Source organism: Notolepis coatsorum (genome assembly GCF_963971535.1).
Source record: "Notolepis coatsorum genome assembly, chromosome: 4".
In the NCBI taxonomy this organism is placed as follows: domain Eukaryota; kingdom Metazoa; phylum Chordata; class Actinopteri; order Aulopiformes; family Paralepididae; genus Notolepis; species Notolepis coatsorum.
The window spans coordinates 21,736,351-21,755,435 of NC_140168.1; the positions used below are offsets into that span (position 1 = coordinate 21,736,351).

General features: G+C 44.7%; 1 protein-coding gene across 1 annotated transcript; it reads left to right on the forward strand.

Annotated features, from left to right (window-relative positions):
• The first annotated feature begins 1,874 nt into the window (after positions 1-1,874).
• Positions 1,875-10,460, forward strand: LOC311226387 (beta-microseminoprotein-like). Its single transcript, XM_084311818.1, has 4 exons — positions 1,875-1,976; positions 2,775-2,880; positions 6,544-6,649; positions 8,925-10,460. The coding sequence occupies exons 1-4, from the start codon at positions 1,974-1,976 to the stop codon at positions 9,043-9,045; spliced, it is 336 nt and encodes a 111-aa protein (XP_084167944.1). The 5' UTR covers positions 1,875-1,973; the 3' UTR covers positions 9,046-10,460.
• The last annotated feature ends 8,625 nt before the right edge of the window (positions 10,461-19,085 follow it).

Below are 19,085 nucleotides of genomic sequence, written 5' to 3' on the forward strand. Positions count from 1 at the left end.
TAGCTCAGAGTACAGTTGGGAACAGAGCAGGTGACAGGAGAAGTGACTTGTCCCAAAAACAGAGTAATCCAAGTGACTGAATCTTCGGTGTATATACACACTGTGAGTAATGTCCCAAACACAAATCCACGTGATTGAATCTTCGGTGCAAATAAACACTGTGAGCGAAGTCCCAATAATTCTCCAAGTGACAATATCTTCGGTGTGAATACACACAGTGAGCGAAGTCCCAATACAATTCCAAGTGATAATATCTTCGGTGTGAATACACACAGAGAGCGATGTTAAGGCCAAATATTATCCCAATGAACAATCCAAAAAAGCTGACACTGGGTGAGTGACAGTCTGATAAAAAGCAGGATATCTTCAGTGTCTTTAAACACACGAAAAACGAATAGGAGCAAAGACAGTCATAAAAACTCACCCAGGCGCTGTGCGTAAAGAGAGTAGGATCAAAAGGGGCGAGCGCGTCGCCACGGGGAACTGGTTGTCCAAGCGGAATACTTCTTGAATATCCTGGAGGCAAAGCACAGGGAAAAACAGCAGGCAAGGAAGGAACGGCGAATGCTAATGAAATATCAAAACGATCCAACAAAACTTGAATGGGGAAACGAGGTATATATAATCAAAGGAATGCTTAATTGACAAGCTGTGACAGCTGCGGGATGAGATTGACAAGCGTGTGGTTGGGGAAGCACCAATCAAACGGCGTCTACAGGAAGAAGCGTGTGAATAGGAGAATGCAATTGATTAACAGAAAACTAAAAGGAACAGAGCGAGTAGGCTTAAAGGAACAGAGCAGCGGACCAATCATCACAGTACTTTAAGAAGCCCGTGGTGGGGAAAGAACCAAACCTTACAGGAATACATTCCCTGAGATCCATAGATGTCCCTAGAATCAGATACCAAGAACATGCAAATGGACCATATAAAAAAAAAGTCTGTAAATGTTTATTCTACGTTATTATGGAATTAATGAGATAAAAAAAAAAAAAAAAAAAGTAAAAAAAAATCATTCATTTTGAGTTAATTTTCATAATGCCGTAATTTGCTGTATAATTAATTAATCTAATTAATGCGATAAGGGAAGTGGTCAGTAGACCACTAGTATACATAATACACAAAAAATACTAAAAACAAATCCTGCTTCCTGGATGCAAAGGATTCAGCTGTCTACCGTGATCTTTTGTATACTAAGGTCTCATCTCATTATCATTATTGTCATTGACAATACAGTTGGATAATATGACATTGGTGATATCTTGTGAGAAACTTGTATACGACTCCTAATGTTAATCCTAATTTGATTCCCTCTCGCTATATTGACATGATAAATGTTTACAACTTATGATGAATTGAAAATGGGGGACCCTGATGTAAACAAGACGAAAGTCTTTCTCTGGTCTGCATCCCCTTAACAATTGTGTGTATTGAGCCGTACTGTAGTGTACCCATTCTGCAATCTGTTAATACAATTTTCAATCAATTCAATCAATCAATTTGTATTAATTTTCAATGCAAGTCATTTCTTTTGGCTCAACAATAAAGGTTTACACGAAACATAACTTTGTACATCTGACTTCATGTTTATTTTGCCGCTGTTTTATTTACACTCGTGATGGTTAAGATCATTCCTATAAAGAGGTCATATTGGAAGAAGTCATGTATTCCTGCTTCTTTGTGTGCAGTTTTCTGTGAACTGGAACAAAGACCAAATGTTACAACACTATCCTGGTTAGATGACTCATTGTTTAAAGAGGTGTGACCTCTCTCGTGTGTTATCAATTTGACCTATTGAACTCATATTTGTAGATTTACTATTTACTCTTCCGCCCTTGAAACTAAATCTACTGTATTTGAATGATTCCCTGTGGAGATAAGCTGCGTGTGCAGGTGGATAAAAAGCCGTGCCACCGGAGAGTTCTTAAAGACTTCGCTTTCTTGTTGGCTATAAGGTCACATCGCAACAAAACATGGTAAGTTGTCTACTTTGCTCCTTGAATTCTATTGTAAATATACTGTATGGGAGCTACCATGTTGGTATAGACTTGGGGGGCAATTGATGCATCTTTCTTCATCTTTTCCTATAAAAATCGTGATTTGTATAATGAATTTTGGAATAATGTCATGGCTGCCCCTGGGACTCCCATGCTTTGTAACCCTTTCACTGCCACACGACAGAAGGTTAACCCTTTACTATCACACACAACCGACGGTCGGGTTAACCCGCTGTTGTGTGGCAGTGAAACGGTTAACCTTCTGTGTATTGTCGCAGTGAAAGGGTTAACCGTTCGGTAGTGCGGCAGTGAAAGGGTTCATCTAAATTCCTCACCGTTAGCTGTTGAGTTCCCACAGGGTTTTCCTCTCACCTTGACTTTTCATTAGCCTTTACAAAATGTATTGATACATCCAAACATCTCCTACTGTACACGTTCAGGCCCTATTTAAACATTGGCTGGCGTGATATTGATTAGTATATAGTATAGGCCATCATTTCACTGATCAAGTATTTAGAGATATTTTGGCACAGGTTGTAGCCTTCAAAAACCATCAAATAGATCACATTGTCCAAAATGTTAAACCGTACATCATATCAAACATTATGATGAGTTGATAAAACATACAGAAATACAAAAAGTGTATGTTTACATGTATCTGTCTTACATTTTCTCTCTCTCTCTCTCTCTCTCTCTCTCTCTCTCTCTCTCTCTCTCTCTCTCTCTCTCTCTCTCTCTCTCTCTCTCTCTCTCTCTCTCTCTCTCTCTCTCTCTCAGAATTCCCTCCAAGTGCTAGCTTGTCTGCTGGGGCTGCTTGTCCTGTGTCAATCTGACTGCGTCTCCCAAAAGTTAGAGATGAAAGATATAAATCACCCACCTCAGGGTGAGTCCACCCAACCATGCTGGGACAAACAGTAGTGGGGTAACAGAACTGTGGCAATAGCATCATCACAGTGAAGTAGTCTCGACAGGTGGGGGAATTGCACCAACGCTGCCAGGGTGAAGGGGTTTGATTTCCACAGGGGTCAATAATACTAATGTATTAATATGCTTTCAATAAAAGCATTCACTTCAATCTTCAATCAATATCTGAAATGAAGAGCGGGTAATTACTCCAAAGGGAACATTCTTTTCAGTGTTCGATGGAGATCAGGCCGTTCGAGTTCATCTTTATAAAATGTATGTCTTTGTCAAGCTCCAGATGTACAGAATGGGAGGTGGTCAGTAAAACAGTAGTATAATACACACACAAAAATAAAACTGAAAACAAATCCTGCTTCCTGGAAGTAAAAGCGTCAGCTGTGCGCTTTTGTATACTAAAATCAATAGTTAGATAATATGACATCAGTGCTATCTCATGAGAAACTCGTATGAGACTCATTGGTAATCCTTATTTGATTCCCTCTCGCTATATTGACATGATAATTGTTTTATATGCATTTATTTGCAATACAAGTAAGATAAACTATGAAACTATGTTAATGTAACTTGCTTTCAATAAAAGCATTCACTAAATGGAAAATGTTATAAAGCACTGTACGTATGTGCTTAAGGGTAACATTATAGAACATCAATAATATACTGGGATAGGGAGGGGGGAGGGGGGAAGAGGGGAGGGGAGGGGGGACGGGGGAAGAGGGGACGGGACGGGAGGGCACAGGAGGGGAGGGGAGGTGCAGAGCAGTGTTTGATGGAGATCAGGCAGGTCGAGTCCATCTTTATAATTCACTTGGCGGCAGCATCCATGTTAAAACCCATAAGAGACAATAAAAGGAAATAAATACAATATGCATAAACATTTAAAAACAAACACAAGAGGAGCCTAATTGCGGCCGGAATAAAGGAGTTGCCAAAAACGCTTTGTGTGTATTCCGTGCTGAAGGAGGCTCTCACTCCTTCTCCTGCTCCTCTCACCTCACTCCTTCTCCTGCTCCTCTCACCTCACTCCTTCTCCTGCTCCTCTCACCTCACTCCTTCTCCTGCTGTGCTCACTCCTTCTCCTTCTCCTGCTGCTCTCACCTCACACCTTCTCCTGCTGCTCTCACCTCACTCCTTCTGCTGCTCCTCTCACCTCACTCCTTCTCCTGCTGCTCTCACCTCACTCCTTCTCCTGCTGCTCTCACCTCACTCCTTCTCCTGCTCCTCTCACCTCACTCCTTCTCCTGCTGCTCTCACCTCACTCCTTCTCCTGCTGCTCTCACCTCACTCCTTCTCCTGCTGCTCTCACTCCTTCTCCTGCTCCTCTCACCTCACTCCTTCTGCTGCTCCTCTCACCTCACTCCTTCTCCTGCTGTGCTCACTCCTTCTCCTGCTCCTCTCACCTCACTCCTTCTCCTGCTGCTCTCACCTCACTCCTTCTCCTGCTGCTCTCACTCCTTCTCCTGCTCCTCTCACCTCACTCCTTCTCCTGCTCCTCTCACCTCACTCCTTCTCCTGCTCCTCTCACCTCACTCCTTCTGCTGCTGCTCCTCTCACCTCACACCTTCTCCTGCTGCTCTCACCTCACTCCTTCTCCTGCTGCTCTCACTCCTTCTCCTGCTGCTCTCACCTCACTCCTTCTCCTGCTCCTCTCACCTCACTCCTTCTCCTGCTCCTCTCACCTCACTCCTTCTCCTGCTCCTCTCACCTCACTCCTTCTCCTGCTGCTCTCACCTCACTCCTTCTCCTGCTCCTCTCACCTCACTCCTTCTCCTGCTCCTCTCACCTCACTCCTTCTCCTGCTCCTCTCACCTCACTCCTTCTCCTGCTCCTCTCACCTCACTCCTTCTCCTGCTCCTCTCACCTCACTCCTTCTCCTGCTGCTCTCACTCCTTCTCCTGCTCCTCTCACCTCACTCCTTCTCCTGCTCCTCTCACCTCACTCCTTCTCCTGCTCCTCTCACCTCACTCCTTCTCCTGCTCCTCTCACCTCACTCCTTCTCCTGCTGCTCTCACCTCACTCCTTCTCCTGCTGCTCTCACCTCACTCCTTCTCCTGCTGCTCTCACCTCACTCCTTCTCCTGCTGCTCTCACCTCACTCCTTCTCCTGCTCCTCTCACCTCACTCCTTCTCCTGCTGCTCTCACCTCACTCCTTCTCCTGCTCCTCTCACCTCACTCCTTCTCCTGCTCCTCTCACCTCACTCCTTCTCCTGCTCCTCTCACCTCACTCCTTCTCCTGCTGCTCTCACCTCACTCCTTCTCCTGCTCCTCTCACCTCACTCCTTCTCCTGCTCCTCTCACCTCACTCCTTCTCCTGCTGCTCTCACCTCACTCCTTCTCCTGCTCCTCTCACCTCACTCCTTCTCCTGCTGTGCTCACTCCTTCTCCTGCTGCTCTCACCTCACTCCTTCTCCTGCTCCTCTCACCTCACTCCTTCTCCTGCTCCTCTCACCTCACTCCTTCTCCTGCTCCTCTCACCTCACTCCTTCTCCTGCTCCTCTCACCTCACTCCTTCTCCTGCTGCTCTCACCTCACTCCTTCTCCTGCTCCTCTCACCTCACTCCTTCTCCTGCTCCTCTCACCTCACTCCTTCTCCTGCTGTGCTCACTCCTTCTCCTGCTGCTCTCACCTCACTCCTTCTCCTGCTCCTCTCACCTCACTCCTTCTCCTGCTGCTCTCACCTCACTCCTTCTCCTGCTCCTCTCACCTCACACCTTCTCCTGCTCCTCTCACCTCACTCCTTCTCCTGCTGCTCTCACCTCACTCCTTCTCCTGCTCCTCTCACCTCACTCCTTCTCCTGCTGCTCTCACCTCACTCCTTCTGCTGCTCCTCTCACCTCACTCCTTCTCCTGCTGCTCTCACTCCTTCTCCTTCTCCTGCTCCTCTCACCTCACTCCTTCTCCTGCTGCTCTCACCTCACTCCTTCTCCTGCTGCTCTCACCTCACTCCTTCTCCTGCTGTGCTCACTCCTTCTCCTGCTGCACCTACACAGGTATGTCTGTGGTCCTCTAGTATATCTTTTAGATTCCTATCAGACGTCTCCTTTGAGAACACGACATATCGAACCGAGTCATTCTTGACTGGACTGGGTTAGGCTGTATGTGTATTCACTGCATTCTGCCTGCTGACTCAGAAGTGATCAAATACACACACACCCGCTCACACCTACACACACACGCACGGATGCACGCACATGCACACCAGTGATGCGGTTGCACGCAGTGCAGCCAAAGTTTTGTGAGCAGAAGCGCGTGCACGCACATGCACGGATGTGCACGGCACGTGCGTGCACACAGGAATGCGCTGCACTCACCAACTCGCTAAGTACCCACCTGGGCTACTTTGCATATCAATAGCGCCGGTCTTCAGGTGTGTTAAATACGTTCTCAGATACATTCACACAGAACTTGTGAAAGAAATGTGTTACATCCCATTCGTAGAGGCAATTAGGCACTGTCTTTAGTCTGTGCTTAAGCGAGGGAACATTTATGCACATGTTGACATGAGGAACGCAACACTGGTGCACACGCACACCATTACCCGCTGCCACATTTGATCAGCTAATGCTATGTACTAGGACCAACAGGTGCTGCATGGTGTATTGCTGATATTATTGACGTGTTCTAGGGTGCGTGGATAAGGCTGGCCAGCAGCATGCCTTTGACTCGGAATGGGTCACAGCAGACTGCAAGGCGTGTACCTGTACCGATCAAGGCATGAGCTGCTGTAACAAGTAAGACTCTCGCACCATCATTCTCAACGCGATGCTCCTCACTGCTGTTAACCCTTTCACTACCACACTGCAGACGGTTAACCTTTCACTACCACACTACAGACGGTTAACCTTTCACTACCACACTGCAGACGGTTAACCTTTCACTACCACACTACAGACGGTTAACACTTTCACTACCACACTACAGACGGTTAACCTTTCACTACCACACTATAGAAGGATAACCTTTCACTACCACACTACAGACGGTTAACCTTTCACTACCACACTACAGAAGGTTAACCTTTCACTACCACACTACAGACGGTTAACCTTTCACTACCACACTACATACGGTTAACCTTTCACTACCACACTACAGACGGTTAACCTTTCACTACCACACTACAGACGGTTAACCCTTTCACTACCACACTACAGACGGTTAACCTTTCACTACCACACTACAGACGGTTAACCTTTCACTACCACACTATAGAAGGATAACCTTTCACTACCACACTACAGACGGTTAACCTTTCACTACCACACTACAGACGGTTAACCTTTCACTACCACACTACAGACGGTTAACCTTTTACTACCACACTACAGACGGTTAACCTTTCACTACCACACTACAGACGGTTAACCTTTCACTACCACACTACAGACGGTTAACCTTTCACTACCACACTACAGACGGTTAACCTTTCACTACAGACGGTTTACCTTTCACTACCACACTACAGACGGTTAACCTTTCACTACCACACTACAGACGGTTAACCTTTCACTACCACACTGCAGACGGTTAACCTTTCACTACCACACTACAGACGGTTAACACTTTCACTACCACACTTCAGACGGTTAACCTTTCACTACCACAATACAGACGGTTAACCTTTCACTACCACACTACAGACGGTTAACTTTTCACTACCACACTACAGACGGTTAACCTTTCACTACCACACTACAGACGGTTAACCTTTCACTACCACACTACAGACGGTTAACCTTTCACTACCACACTACAGACGGTTAACCTTTCACTACCACACTACAGACGGTTAACCTTTCACTACCACACTACAGACGGTTAACCTTTCACTACCACACTACAGACGGTTAACTTTTCACTACCACACTACAGACGGTTAACCTTTCACTACCACACTACAGACGGTTAACCTTTCACTACCACACTACAGACGGTTAACCTTTCACCACCACACTACAGATGGTTAACCTTTCACTACCACACTACAGACGGTTAACACTTTCACTACCACACTACAGACGGTTAACCTTTCACTACCACACTGCAGACGGTTAACCTTTCACTACCACACTACAGACGGTTAACACTTTCACTACCACAATACAGACGGTTAACCTTTCACTACCACAATACAGACGGTTAACCTTTCACTACCACACTACAGACGGTTAACTTTTCACTACCACACTACAGACGGTTAACCTTTCACTACCACACTACAGACGGTTAACCTTTCACTACCACACTACAGACGGTTAACCTTTCACTACCACACTACAGACGGTTAACCTTTCACTACCACACTACAGACGGTTAACCTTTCACTACCACACTACAGACGGTTAACTTTTCACTACCACACTACAGACGGTTAACCTTTCACTACCACACTACAGACGGTTAACCTTTCACCACCACACTACAGACGGTTAACCTTTCACTACCACACTACAGACGGTTAACACTTTCACTACCACACTACAGACGGTTAACCTTTCACTACCACACTACAGACGGTTAACCTTTCACTACCACACTACAGACGGTTAACACTTTCACTACCACACTACAGACGGTTAACCTTTCACTACCACACTACAGACGGTTAACCTTTCACTACCACACTACAGACGGTTAACCTTTCACTACCACACTACAGACGGTTAACCTTTCACCACCACACTGCAGATGGTTAACCTTTCACTACCACACTACAGACGGTTAACCTTTCACTACCACACTACAGACGGTTAACCTTTCACTACCACACTACAGACGGTTAACCTTTTACTACCACACTACAGACGGTTAACCCTTTCACTACCACACTACAGACGGTTAACCTTTCACTACCACACTTAGTGAAAAGGTCAACCTTTCGTAGTGTGGTAGTGAAAGGGTTAATATCACAACCAACCCCTCCTTCAGCTGTTTGTCCTGTTTCCAGCTCCTTTCGATTCCCTTATTTGCCTCATTTCTCATGTTATCGACGTCTCTTCTTCTCAGGCTCCCCAGCCCAAGCGGTGAAGAGGTGCCCCCTGAGTGTGACCTGGTGGTGGACAGGAAGGCCTGCTCGTTCAAGTTCGTGATGAAGTCCGACGAGACGAAAGAGTGTGACTTTGCCTAAGCTCAGCGGGCGGCTCACAGGCTTTGATCCACCCATAACCTACTGATGGTTTTGCTTTACCTCAGTGGGACGCTGTTGCGGCTAATATTTCCCTACAAATGTAAAATGTTCCTGTCATGGAATATGTTATCATGTCATTATAGACAGCTTGACTGGTTCACTCTGACCAGCTATGTAATGTGCTCAGATACTGGCAGTCACTACTGTCCCTTTAATGTGGGGAGAGGATGACTTTTGACCTAATCTTTTCCTCTCCTAGCAAGGATTGTTTAGCATTCCACATAACAAACAACACCGCCAAGGCTGATTCTCCTTTGGGCAGACTTTGTTTACCTGTCTGGGTGTCTAGTCTGGACGTCATTTCAATTGTGTATTTAATATACGTGTGACTAGAGCTCTTGGTCACTTTATGGCCAGATGCTACTGTGTGAACATGTTGTCTCTGACTGTAAACTGAACTTTCATTGTGGCCACGGTGAAATAAACCTTTCTATTATTACAGTAATAATGACTCAGAATGGCTCATCGTTTTGTCCTTTAATATTTCCCATTACATTCCTTATTCCACTCCATCAACTGCTCCCCTGTCCCCTCTTTGAACCACACCTTTGGATTATGCTTAACCCTTTCACTGCCACACGACAAAGGGTTAACCCTTTCACAACCACAGTACAGAAGGTTAACCCTTTCACTACCACACTACACACTACAGACGGTTAGTGTGGTAGTGAAAGGGTTAGCCTTCTGTAGTGTGGTAGTGAAAGGGTTAAGTAAGGTTTTGCCTGCCCTAGTCACTCCCTCAATCAAACACACCCACACTTTATTCAGCGTCAGTTCTGTAAAACGACGATGAAAAAAATATCTGATTCCAGACTCAGATCGTGGCCGTTCTCCTCCGTGTAGTTTGGCTGTACTGTACTTTGGCCCCTCGGCCTATAAGGATTAAGAAACGTTCCTTTTCAGGCACAAAACAGCATGTCACTGGTTATTCATACAGACAGGACTGCAGGTCAACATCAATTTGGTGGCTATCTTCCATTTTCACTTGGAGAATTGCTGGCTACATATTACACCACGTATCTACATTATTCCAAATCCACACAAATGTAAAATAGAAAGCTTTGTTTCACACAATCTTCTTTTTTTTTTATCACTATTTAGTTGAAATCTTTTTTAAGGGGCAACAGGTGTAATGAAGTGACGTGAAACATGCAGCTAATTCATACACACAGACAGTGACATTGATTCATTTCATGTCAGAATTATTCACCCATTATTAAGAGATTTTTTTATGTAATCTTTTATGGAATATAGCTTTTAAATATTCCACTCTAATTGGAATTTGGTGGTAATTTGGCTGTATATATATATCTCTTTTTTCCCTTTTCTTTTTTAAATTTACATCAACATTTTTAACTGATCATGTTCAAACGTATAGTAAGGTTAATGTTGCGTAAGGGAAGAATGTCTTGCTTTATTGAGTAGTACTGTAATGTTAATTGTATTTACTAATAATACTGTAATTGTGGTGAACGAGGTTTTGAAGGAATAGCATTATGTTGCTGCTACACCACATCATGTTCATATTAACATTTGTATTCTGTAGAATTATTTCTAATCATTATTCTTTCTTTATAATTTCTACAGATTATTGATTGGTTTGGTAAAGTAAATGGGGGTTAAAATGGTTCTTTTAAAATATCAGTGTCAGTTTAAGTGTCAGTTGTAACCTTTCCACGACGAGGTAAATAGAATACAAGTGGCGAATGTTAACGCCGCCATTTTAGTGCTGGGAGATTTCAATAGCGCCAATCCGAGAAAGGTATTGCCTGACTTCTATCAGCATGTGACTTGCAACACCAGAGGCGGTAACATCCTAGATCACTGTTACACACAATTTAAAGGTGGCTACAAGGCTCATTCTGATAGTGGCTTTGGTAAATCAGATCACGCGTCCATCTTTCTTTCACCAAAGTACAAACAGAGAATTAAAAGTACTCCTGTAGTCTCGCGAGAGGTGCAGAAATGGGATTTGACGTCAGAGGAGACGCTCCGGTCAGTGTTTCACTACACAGACTGGAATGTGTTCCGCGACACAGATAACATTAATGTCTACACGGAAACAGTGCTGGACTATGTTTGTACTAGGGTGAAAGAAACAATCCCCACTACCAAAATGAAAGTTTACCCAAATCAAAAACCCTGGGTAGACAAATCCGTCCGTGAAGCTCTGAGAGAGCGCACCAAAGCATACAACGACGGCCTAGTGGCAGGCAACATGAATGACCACAAGGTGGCGCGATACAACGTAAGGAGGACAGTGTCAGAGGCCAAACGGCGCTACAGGGATAAAATTGAACTCCAGTTTGAACAAGCTGACTCTAGAGCTATGTGGCAGGGGCTCAAAACGATGACAGACTACAAAGGCGCCTCCCTCAAACTGAACAGTGACATCTCCTTAGCAAATGACCTCAATACCTTCTATGCGAGGTTTGATGCTGGTAATAACAACACCAGCTCACAAGCCACGGCAATGGGGGGGGGGGGGGTCGGCTGCTGATGGAGGCGCAGTGTTCAGGGTAACAGAGCATGAGGTGAGGCGGACCTTTAAAAAAGTGAATATCAGGAAGGCAGCAGGTCCGGACGGCATCCCCGGCCGCGTCCTAAAAGTCTGTGCCGACCAACTGGCCCCAGTATTCACTGACATATTTAACCTGTCCTTAGAACAGGCTGTCATCCCCACCTGCCTGAAGAAGTCCACTATTACCCCTATACCCAAAAAATCCAAGCCTGCTTGCCTCAACGACTACCGCCCTGTAGCTCTCACCTCCATAGCCATGAAGTGCTTTGAGAAGCTAGTAAAGGGCTACATCTGCTCCTCCCTCCCCATCAACATGGACCCCCTGCAATTTGCATACCGCCCCAACAGGTCCACGGAGGACGCCATATCCCATGTGCTGCACACAGCAGCATCACACCTGGACAAGAGGCAGGGGAACTATGTGAGAATGCTATTCATCGACTACAGCTCGGCATTCAATACCATAGTCCCCTCCATACTCATAGCCAAGCTCAGGGACCTGAGCTTGGGCTATGACCTCTGCCAGTGGGTCTTGGACTTCCTGACTGGCAGACCCCAGGTGGTGAGAGCAGGCAACTGCACCTCCTCATCCATCACCCTCAACATAGGGGCCCCCCAGGGCTGTGTTCTGAGTCCCCTCCTCTACTCCCTGTACACACACGACTGTGTGGCTCAGCGGAGTAGCAATACAATCATCAAATTTGCTGACGACACAGTGGTGGTGGGCCTGATCTCTGCCAACGACGAGAGGGCCTACCTGGAAGAGGTCAAGGTCCTGGCGGGATGGTGCCAGGAAAACAGCCTCTCCCTGAACGTCAGCAAAACAAAGGAGATGATTGTGGACTTCAGGAGGTCGGGGGTCAAGGACTACAGCCCCCTCAGCATCGACGGGGCACCGGTTGAGAGAGTCAACAGCTTTAAGTACCTCGGAGCCTACATATCCGAGGACTTGACATGGACCACACACATTGACAGTGTTGTGAAGAAGGCACGACAACGCCTCTACTTCCTCAGGCGCCTAAGGAAGTTCCAAGTCAGCCAGAAGATCCTTAAGAACTTCTACTCATGTACAATAGAGAGCATCTTGACCGGCAACATCACCTCCTGGTTTGGGAATAGCACTGCACAAGACCGAAGCAGACTACAAAGAGTGACACGTTCAGCCGAACGCACAATTGGAGGGGGGCTCCCCACCCTCCAGAACATTTACAACAAGCGTTGCAAGGGCAAGGCTAAGAGAATCATTAAAGACTCCAGTCACCCGAACAACTGCCTCTTTGAACTGCTGCGGTCAGGCAAGCGATACCGGAGTCTCAAGGCGAGCACAGAAAGACTCAGAAGAAGCTTCTATCCCCAGGCCATCAGGCTGCTAAACGAACAATGAATGAACACTACACAACAACAACCACCAAACGCACATAGCACACACATCCACACGCACACACTCACTTTAAACAAACACACTGTAGCACCCACTCCACACACTTTATAGCACACACCCACTTTAAACAAACACACTGTAGCACCCACTCCCCACACTTTATATTTATGGATGAAGGATTGCACTACAACTCGTACACCTTACTGTAAATTGTACCTAAAATTGTACCTCATCCCATTTCTGCTTTGCACTAGATAGTACTGTACATTAGTACACTGCATAGTATTGTGTATTGTATATTATATGGTAACTCAGAACATTGTACATATGTCTATACCGAACACTGTGACCTCATTTTTCTTCTTCTAAATTCATGCTATATTATGTTATTATGTTATTTGATACTATCTTGTCTAGCACAGTCTCTGGAGCGTAACAGTAAGAAGCATTTTGTATGAAAGTATTCTGTACTTCTGTATGACAACTATTAAAGAACTTGAACTTGAACTTGAACTTTTTGTTTGACATGTTTGTTTATTTTCAGTTGATGATGATTTATTTCCTCCTTTCCCGCCCATACAATACAATACAGTAATAATACAATAAAGATTTGTCGGAAGATAAAGACACAGTTGTTTAAATGTTTATTTTCTTAATTTAATTTCCTATACAATGTAGGAACCGCACAAGTGATTGATTGAATGAAAATTGTATTAACAGATTGCAGAATGGGTACAATACAGTACGGCTCAATACACACAATTGTTAAGGGGATGCAGACCAGAGAAAGACTTTCGTCTTGTTTACATCAGGGTCCCCCATTTTCAATTCACAATGAATTGTAAGTAAGGGTGCAATTAGCACCGTGCAATCCATTCTTTGTGGATCTAGCCCTGTCAGTGTATAGGAGTTCTGACCTTTCAAATAATTGTAGCGCCCCCCAGTGGTCAATTTGAATGAGATTTTCAGGCTATGCTTCCAATAGCATATCTGCAGAGCCACAGAGCCCAACGTCTGGGCGGGGCTTCGTGGCGTGGACGTGGCTTGTGGCATGGACCTGGCTTTGCACTACTGCGCATGCGGATGAGGGGGGGCTCTCTCGCTCGCGTGAATACCAAACCAAGCCGCATTTCTTGGAGACGCTCTCTGATTGGCCGACGCCTGTTTCTACACTGGTTAAGCTTAGGCACTCTTCGAAGTTGGTTAAGGTTAGAGTTTGTCTTAGAGTGTGACGATAGAACGCCAGGTAGTTTGCAGGCTGTTTGGCGTCCCCCCCCCCCATCCGCATGCGCAGTAGTGCAAAGCCAGGTCCATGCCACAAGCCACGTCCACGCCACGAAGCCCCGCCTCAAGCCACGTCCACGCCCACGAAGCCCCGCCTCAAGCCACGTCCACGCCACGAAGCCCCGCCTCAAGCCACGTCCACGCCACGAAGCCCCGCCCAGACGTTGGGCTCTGTGGCTCTGCAGATATACCCTACTCGTTTTCTGTGGCGCATGGTGGACTGACTGATCTCAGACAGCAGGGACGTGCACAGGACTTTAGAGGGGCAGACTGTGCTCAAAGGCTGAAAAGGGCACTATAGGCCTGTGTGCGTGCATTGCGCAAACCCGATTTCTGGGGGCCCTTTTTGGGTGGGAGGGCCCCCTTTTTATGCTTTTTGGGGGGTTTTGGTGATCAAATATTGAACTATAATAATCAGTGCAGGAGCTCACTTATCCTTGAAAGACACTTTTATCACTGACTTAAAAGGCCCATACATCTCCATAAATGTTCAGGGGGGAGGGAATAAGTGCTTACCCTACAGACCCCAAGAAGTGCTGTATATTCTGTATTGTTTAATATAAATGCATTTTTTATTCCAATCCCGATTTGTATTTGAGATTCCCAAGTCCCATCGGACTTGACTTCTTCGTGTCCCTCAATAATACCAGCATTCAACTGTATGGGCCACAGCGGTTTCTATCATCATCATCATCACCACCCACGCTATGCATAAAATATGTGTGTGTGTGTGTGTGTGTGTGTGTGTGTGTGTGTGTATGTATGTTATGTAAGAGTAACAAGAGTTGGTATGAAGAGCTGGCTACAATCCAGGAACAAAGGAACAAGGAAGGAACAAACCACCATCCATATCTTCCTCATACCTGGTTGTGTCTGTGTGAAATCACTCCCCAAACAGGTTCAAATGTTCTCGAGGTCATGTCCTACAAAGTATCCTCTATAGCAGTGGTTCTCAAACTTTTTACACCAAGTACCACCTGAGAACGTAGCTGGCTCTCCAAGTACCACCATATGACCGGCGTTAAAATACAGTCTATTCAGCTATGCACAGTTCACGCAGGAGGCAAATGTATTCCTAATACCATTATTGATTGTTAACTTTTGTCAGACACAGCCACAATGTACAAAGGGGTAGCACTAGAACTAGCAAACGCTTCCACACAACTCATACAATGCAAGGGGCATTGAGAACATAATAACTAACATTCTCACATAGCAAGTGAGAAAATTAAGAACAACTGTATTTCAGCAAATGTACTTAATTCTCTCTCTCTCTTTCTCTCTCTCTCTCTCTCTCTCTCTCTCTCTCTCTCTCTCTCTCTCTCTCTCTCTCTCTCACACAGCAAGCAATTGTCCTTCATTCTCTCTCACTCTCACACACACACACACACACACACACACACACACACACACACACACACACACACACACACACACACACACACACACACACACACACACACACACACACACACACACACACACACACACACACACACACACACACACACACACACACACACACACACACACACACACACACACACACACACACACACAGGGATGTGCACAGGACTTTATAGGGGCAGGTGCTCAAAGGCTGAAAAGGGCACTACACTTGTGTGTATATATTAACCGAGCGCGCGTAGCGCGCAAGCGCAATTTTTAAGGGCGGGGGGCCCCCTTTTTATGCTTTTTGGGGGGTTTTGGTGATCAAATATTGAATATTGAACTATAATAATCAGTGCAGGAGCTCACTTATCCTTGAAAGACACTTTTATCACTGACTTAAAAGGCCCATACATCTCCATAAATGTTCAGGGGGGAGGGAATAAGTGCTTACCCTACAGACCCCAAGAAGTGCTGTATATTCTGTATTGTTTAATATAAATGCATTTTTTATTCCAATCCCGATTTGTATTTGAGAATCCCAAGTCCCATCGGACTTGACTTCTTCGTGTCCCTCAATAATACCAGCATTCAACTGTATGGGCCACAGCGGTTTCTATCATCATCATCATCATCACCACCCACGCTATGCATAAAATGTGTGTGTGTGTGTGTGTGTGTGTGTGTGTGTGTGTGTGTGTGTGTGTGTGTGTGTGTGTGTGTGTGTGTGTGTGTGTGTTATGTATGTTATGTAAGAGTTGGTATGAAGAGCTGGCTACAATCCAGGAACAAAGATACAATGGTAAACCACCATCCATATCTTCCTCATACCTGGTTGTGTCTGTGTGAAATCACTCCCCAAACAGGTTCAAATGTTCTCGAGGTCATGTCCTACAAAGTATCCTCTATAGCAGTGGTTCTCAAACTTTTTACACCAAGTACCACCTGAGAACGTAGCTGGCTCTCCAAGTACCACAATTATTTTGTTACAAAGACTTAATTTCCTGCATTCTGGTGCAGGAATCTTTGAAATTTTACCCTTTAAATTCCAGTGTTTGTGATGGGCATCACAAATTATTGTAAAAAAGAAAAGAAAACATATATACATTTTTGAATTTTTACCCTTTAAATGCCAGTTTGTGTGATGGCATCACAAATTATTGTTAAAAAAAACACACAAAAAGTTAAATATTTTCAATATGTCAAATGCAAAGTAAATTTTTCTGGGGGGATTATTACAGGCTAGGCATGTGTCAATGATTAGCAACAACACAGATTTTGATGGCTTTTTTGTAATGTCAGATTTAACACCAACTATTTTCAGAAAAGTGGGAGTATTTCCTTTTTTATCTGACATTACAAAAAAATCTAAAAATAAAAATGGTTATGATCAGGGCTGAAGTTGAATAAAAGATTTATGACTGTTTAGACTGCATTAATCTCTGTCACAATGTTCAGGGGGGAGGGAATAAGTGCTTACCCTACAGACCCCAAGAAGTGCTGTATATTCTGTATTGTTTAATATACCCAGTTTTCATCTACAACTCCTGTTTCCTCACTGCTTGGTCCCTAACAAGGAGAAATGGGCATTCTAAACACTCTGTGCAAGGCCTCTATTAGGCTGTAAATTGTTCTTTGTTTTCACAATGTGTGCAGCTCTCTATCGTATCGAGATACATATTCCATGTGTATGGAATAACACTCACCTTTAACATTCACTTTAAACACTTTTTTAACACTACACCATATTGTATCTATTTATTAGTAAAAGATTTGCACTACCTCTCTAACTCATCTTTGCATTTGTTTGCATTGTGTACTTGTACTAGTAAATATATAGGTCCGCGGAGAGGCATGCTGAGGAGGCCATGCAAACTGCAATGGAATACGGGGCATCCCTCTCTCTCTCTTTACCTAATATTTTGATTCTATCCTGACATTTTTCAGTTAGAAGTGCAGTCTAAAAAAATCTTTTTTTTACCGCAGCAGCTCACGCAGGTATGGGGCAACATAGTCACGTGACTCAGTTGGTATTGCTGATTTGCTCTTTGTATACAGCGAACAGGTCTATAGGTTTGTTCTCTATAGGTTCTCACCAGGGACGTGCACAGGACTTTAGAGGGGCAGGTGCTCAAAGGCTGAAAAGGGCACTACACTTGTGTGTATATATTAAGCGAGCGCGCGTAGCGCACAAGCGCGATTTGTAAGGGCCCTTTTCGGGCGGGGGCCCCCCTTTTTATGCTTTTTGGGGGGTTTTGGTGATCAAATATTGAATATTGAACTATAATAATCAGTGCAGGAGCTCACTTATCCTTGAAAGACACTTTTATCACTGACTTAAAAGGCCCATACATCTCCATAAATGTTCAGGGGGGAGGGAATAAGTGCTTACCCTACAGACCCCAAGAAGTGCTGTATATTCTGTATTGTTTAATATAAATGCATTTTTTATTCCAATCCCGATTTGTATTTGAGATTCCCAAATCCCATCGGACTTGACTTCTTTGTGTCCCTCAATGAGTGTAATACCAGCATTCAACAGCGGTTTCTATCATGATCATCATCAACACCCACGCTATGCATAAAATATATAGGTCCGCGGAGAGGCATGCTGAGGAGGCCGTGCAAACTGCAATGGAATATGGGGCATCTCTCTCTCTTTACCTAATATTTTGATTCTATCCTGACATTTTTCAGTTGGAAGGGCAGTCTATATGCGTAACAGTAAAAAAAAAAAAAAGAAAATGTTTTTTCAAAAAGGGCACTTTTTTGATGAGGCTCAAAAAGGCAGGTGCTCAGGCACCCCTTGGCCTCTATGTGTGCACGTGCCTGTGGATGCCTTCTAGCCATTACCTTCCTGTCTTGGTAACACTTGCCCTAGTGTCTCAATAGTTTGAGCATGGACCACACATATTTGAGCATTTCGAGGGGGAAACATAGAAAAGAGGCAGATAAAATGCTGATGTAAGGACTGCCACATCGCAAGGATGTTGCTAGCTAACAGGTTATGGTTAGTTGGTTACCGGTCCTATACTTACGGTAATGTTGCCAAAGACAGGGCGGTAATGGCTAGAAGGCATCAACCGACTGTGTTGCATTTTGAACTCCTCACATGACCCACATGATGTCACGGCAGATTCATGGAACTTGACCATTGCTTCTGTCAAGTTTGGTGGCTGGAAATACCCCCATTATCTTCTGAACGTTATCATTCATCACTTTCAGTTATTCAGTTTATTCACCAACTTCCTTACACTCGCAGCCTTTGCCCTTTTGACAACGTCACCCAACTCCAAACCAGAACTGCCACTTCTGACGTGTTTCAAGGAATCCATCCTGTCATGCCTTAATCTCTCCATCAGAACATTGGCCATGATCCATTCATTTTTGCGGTACAGTTGTTTA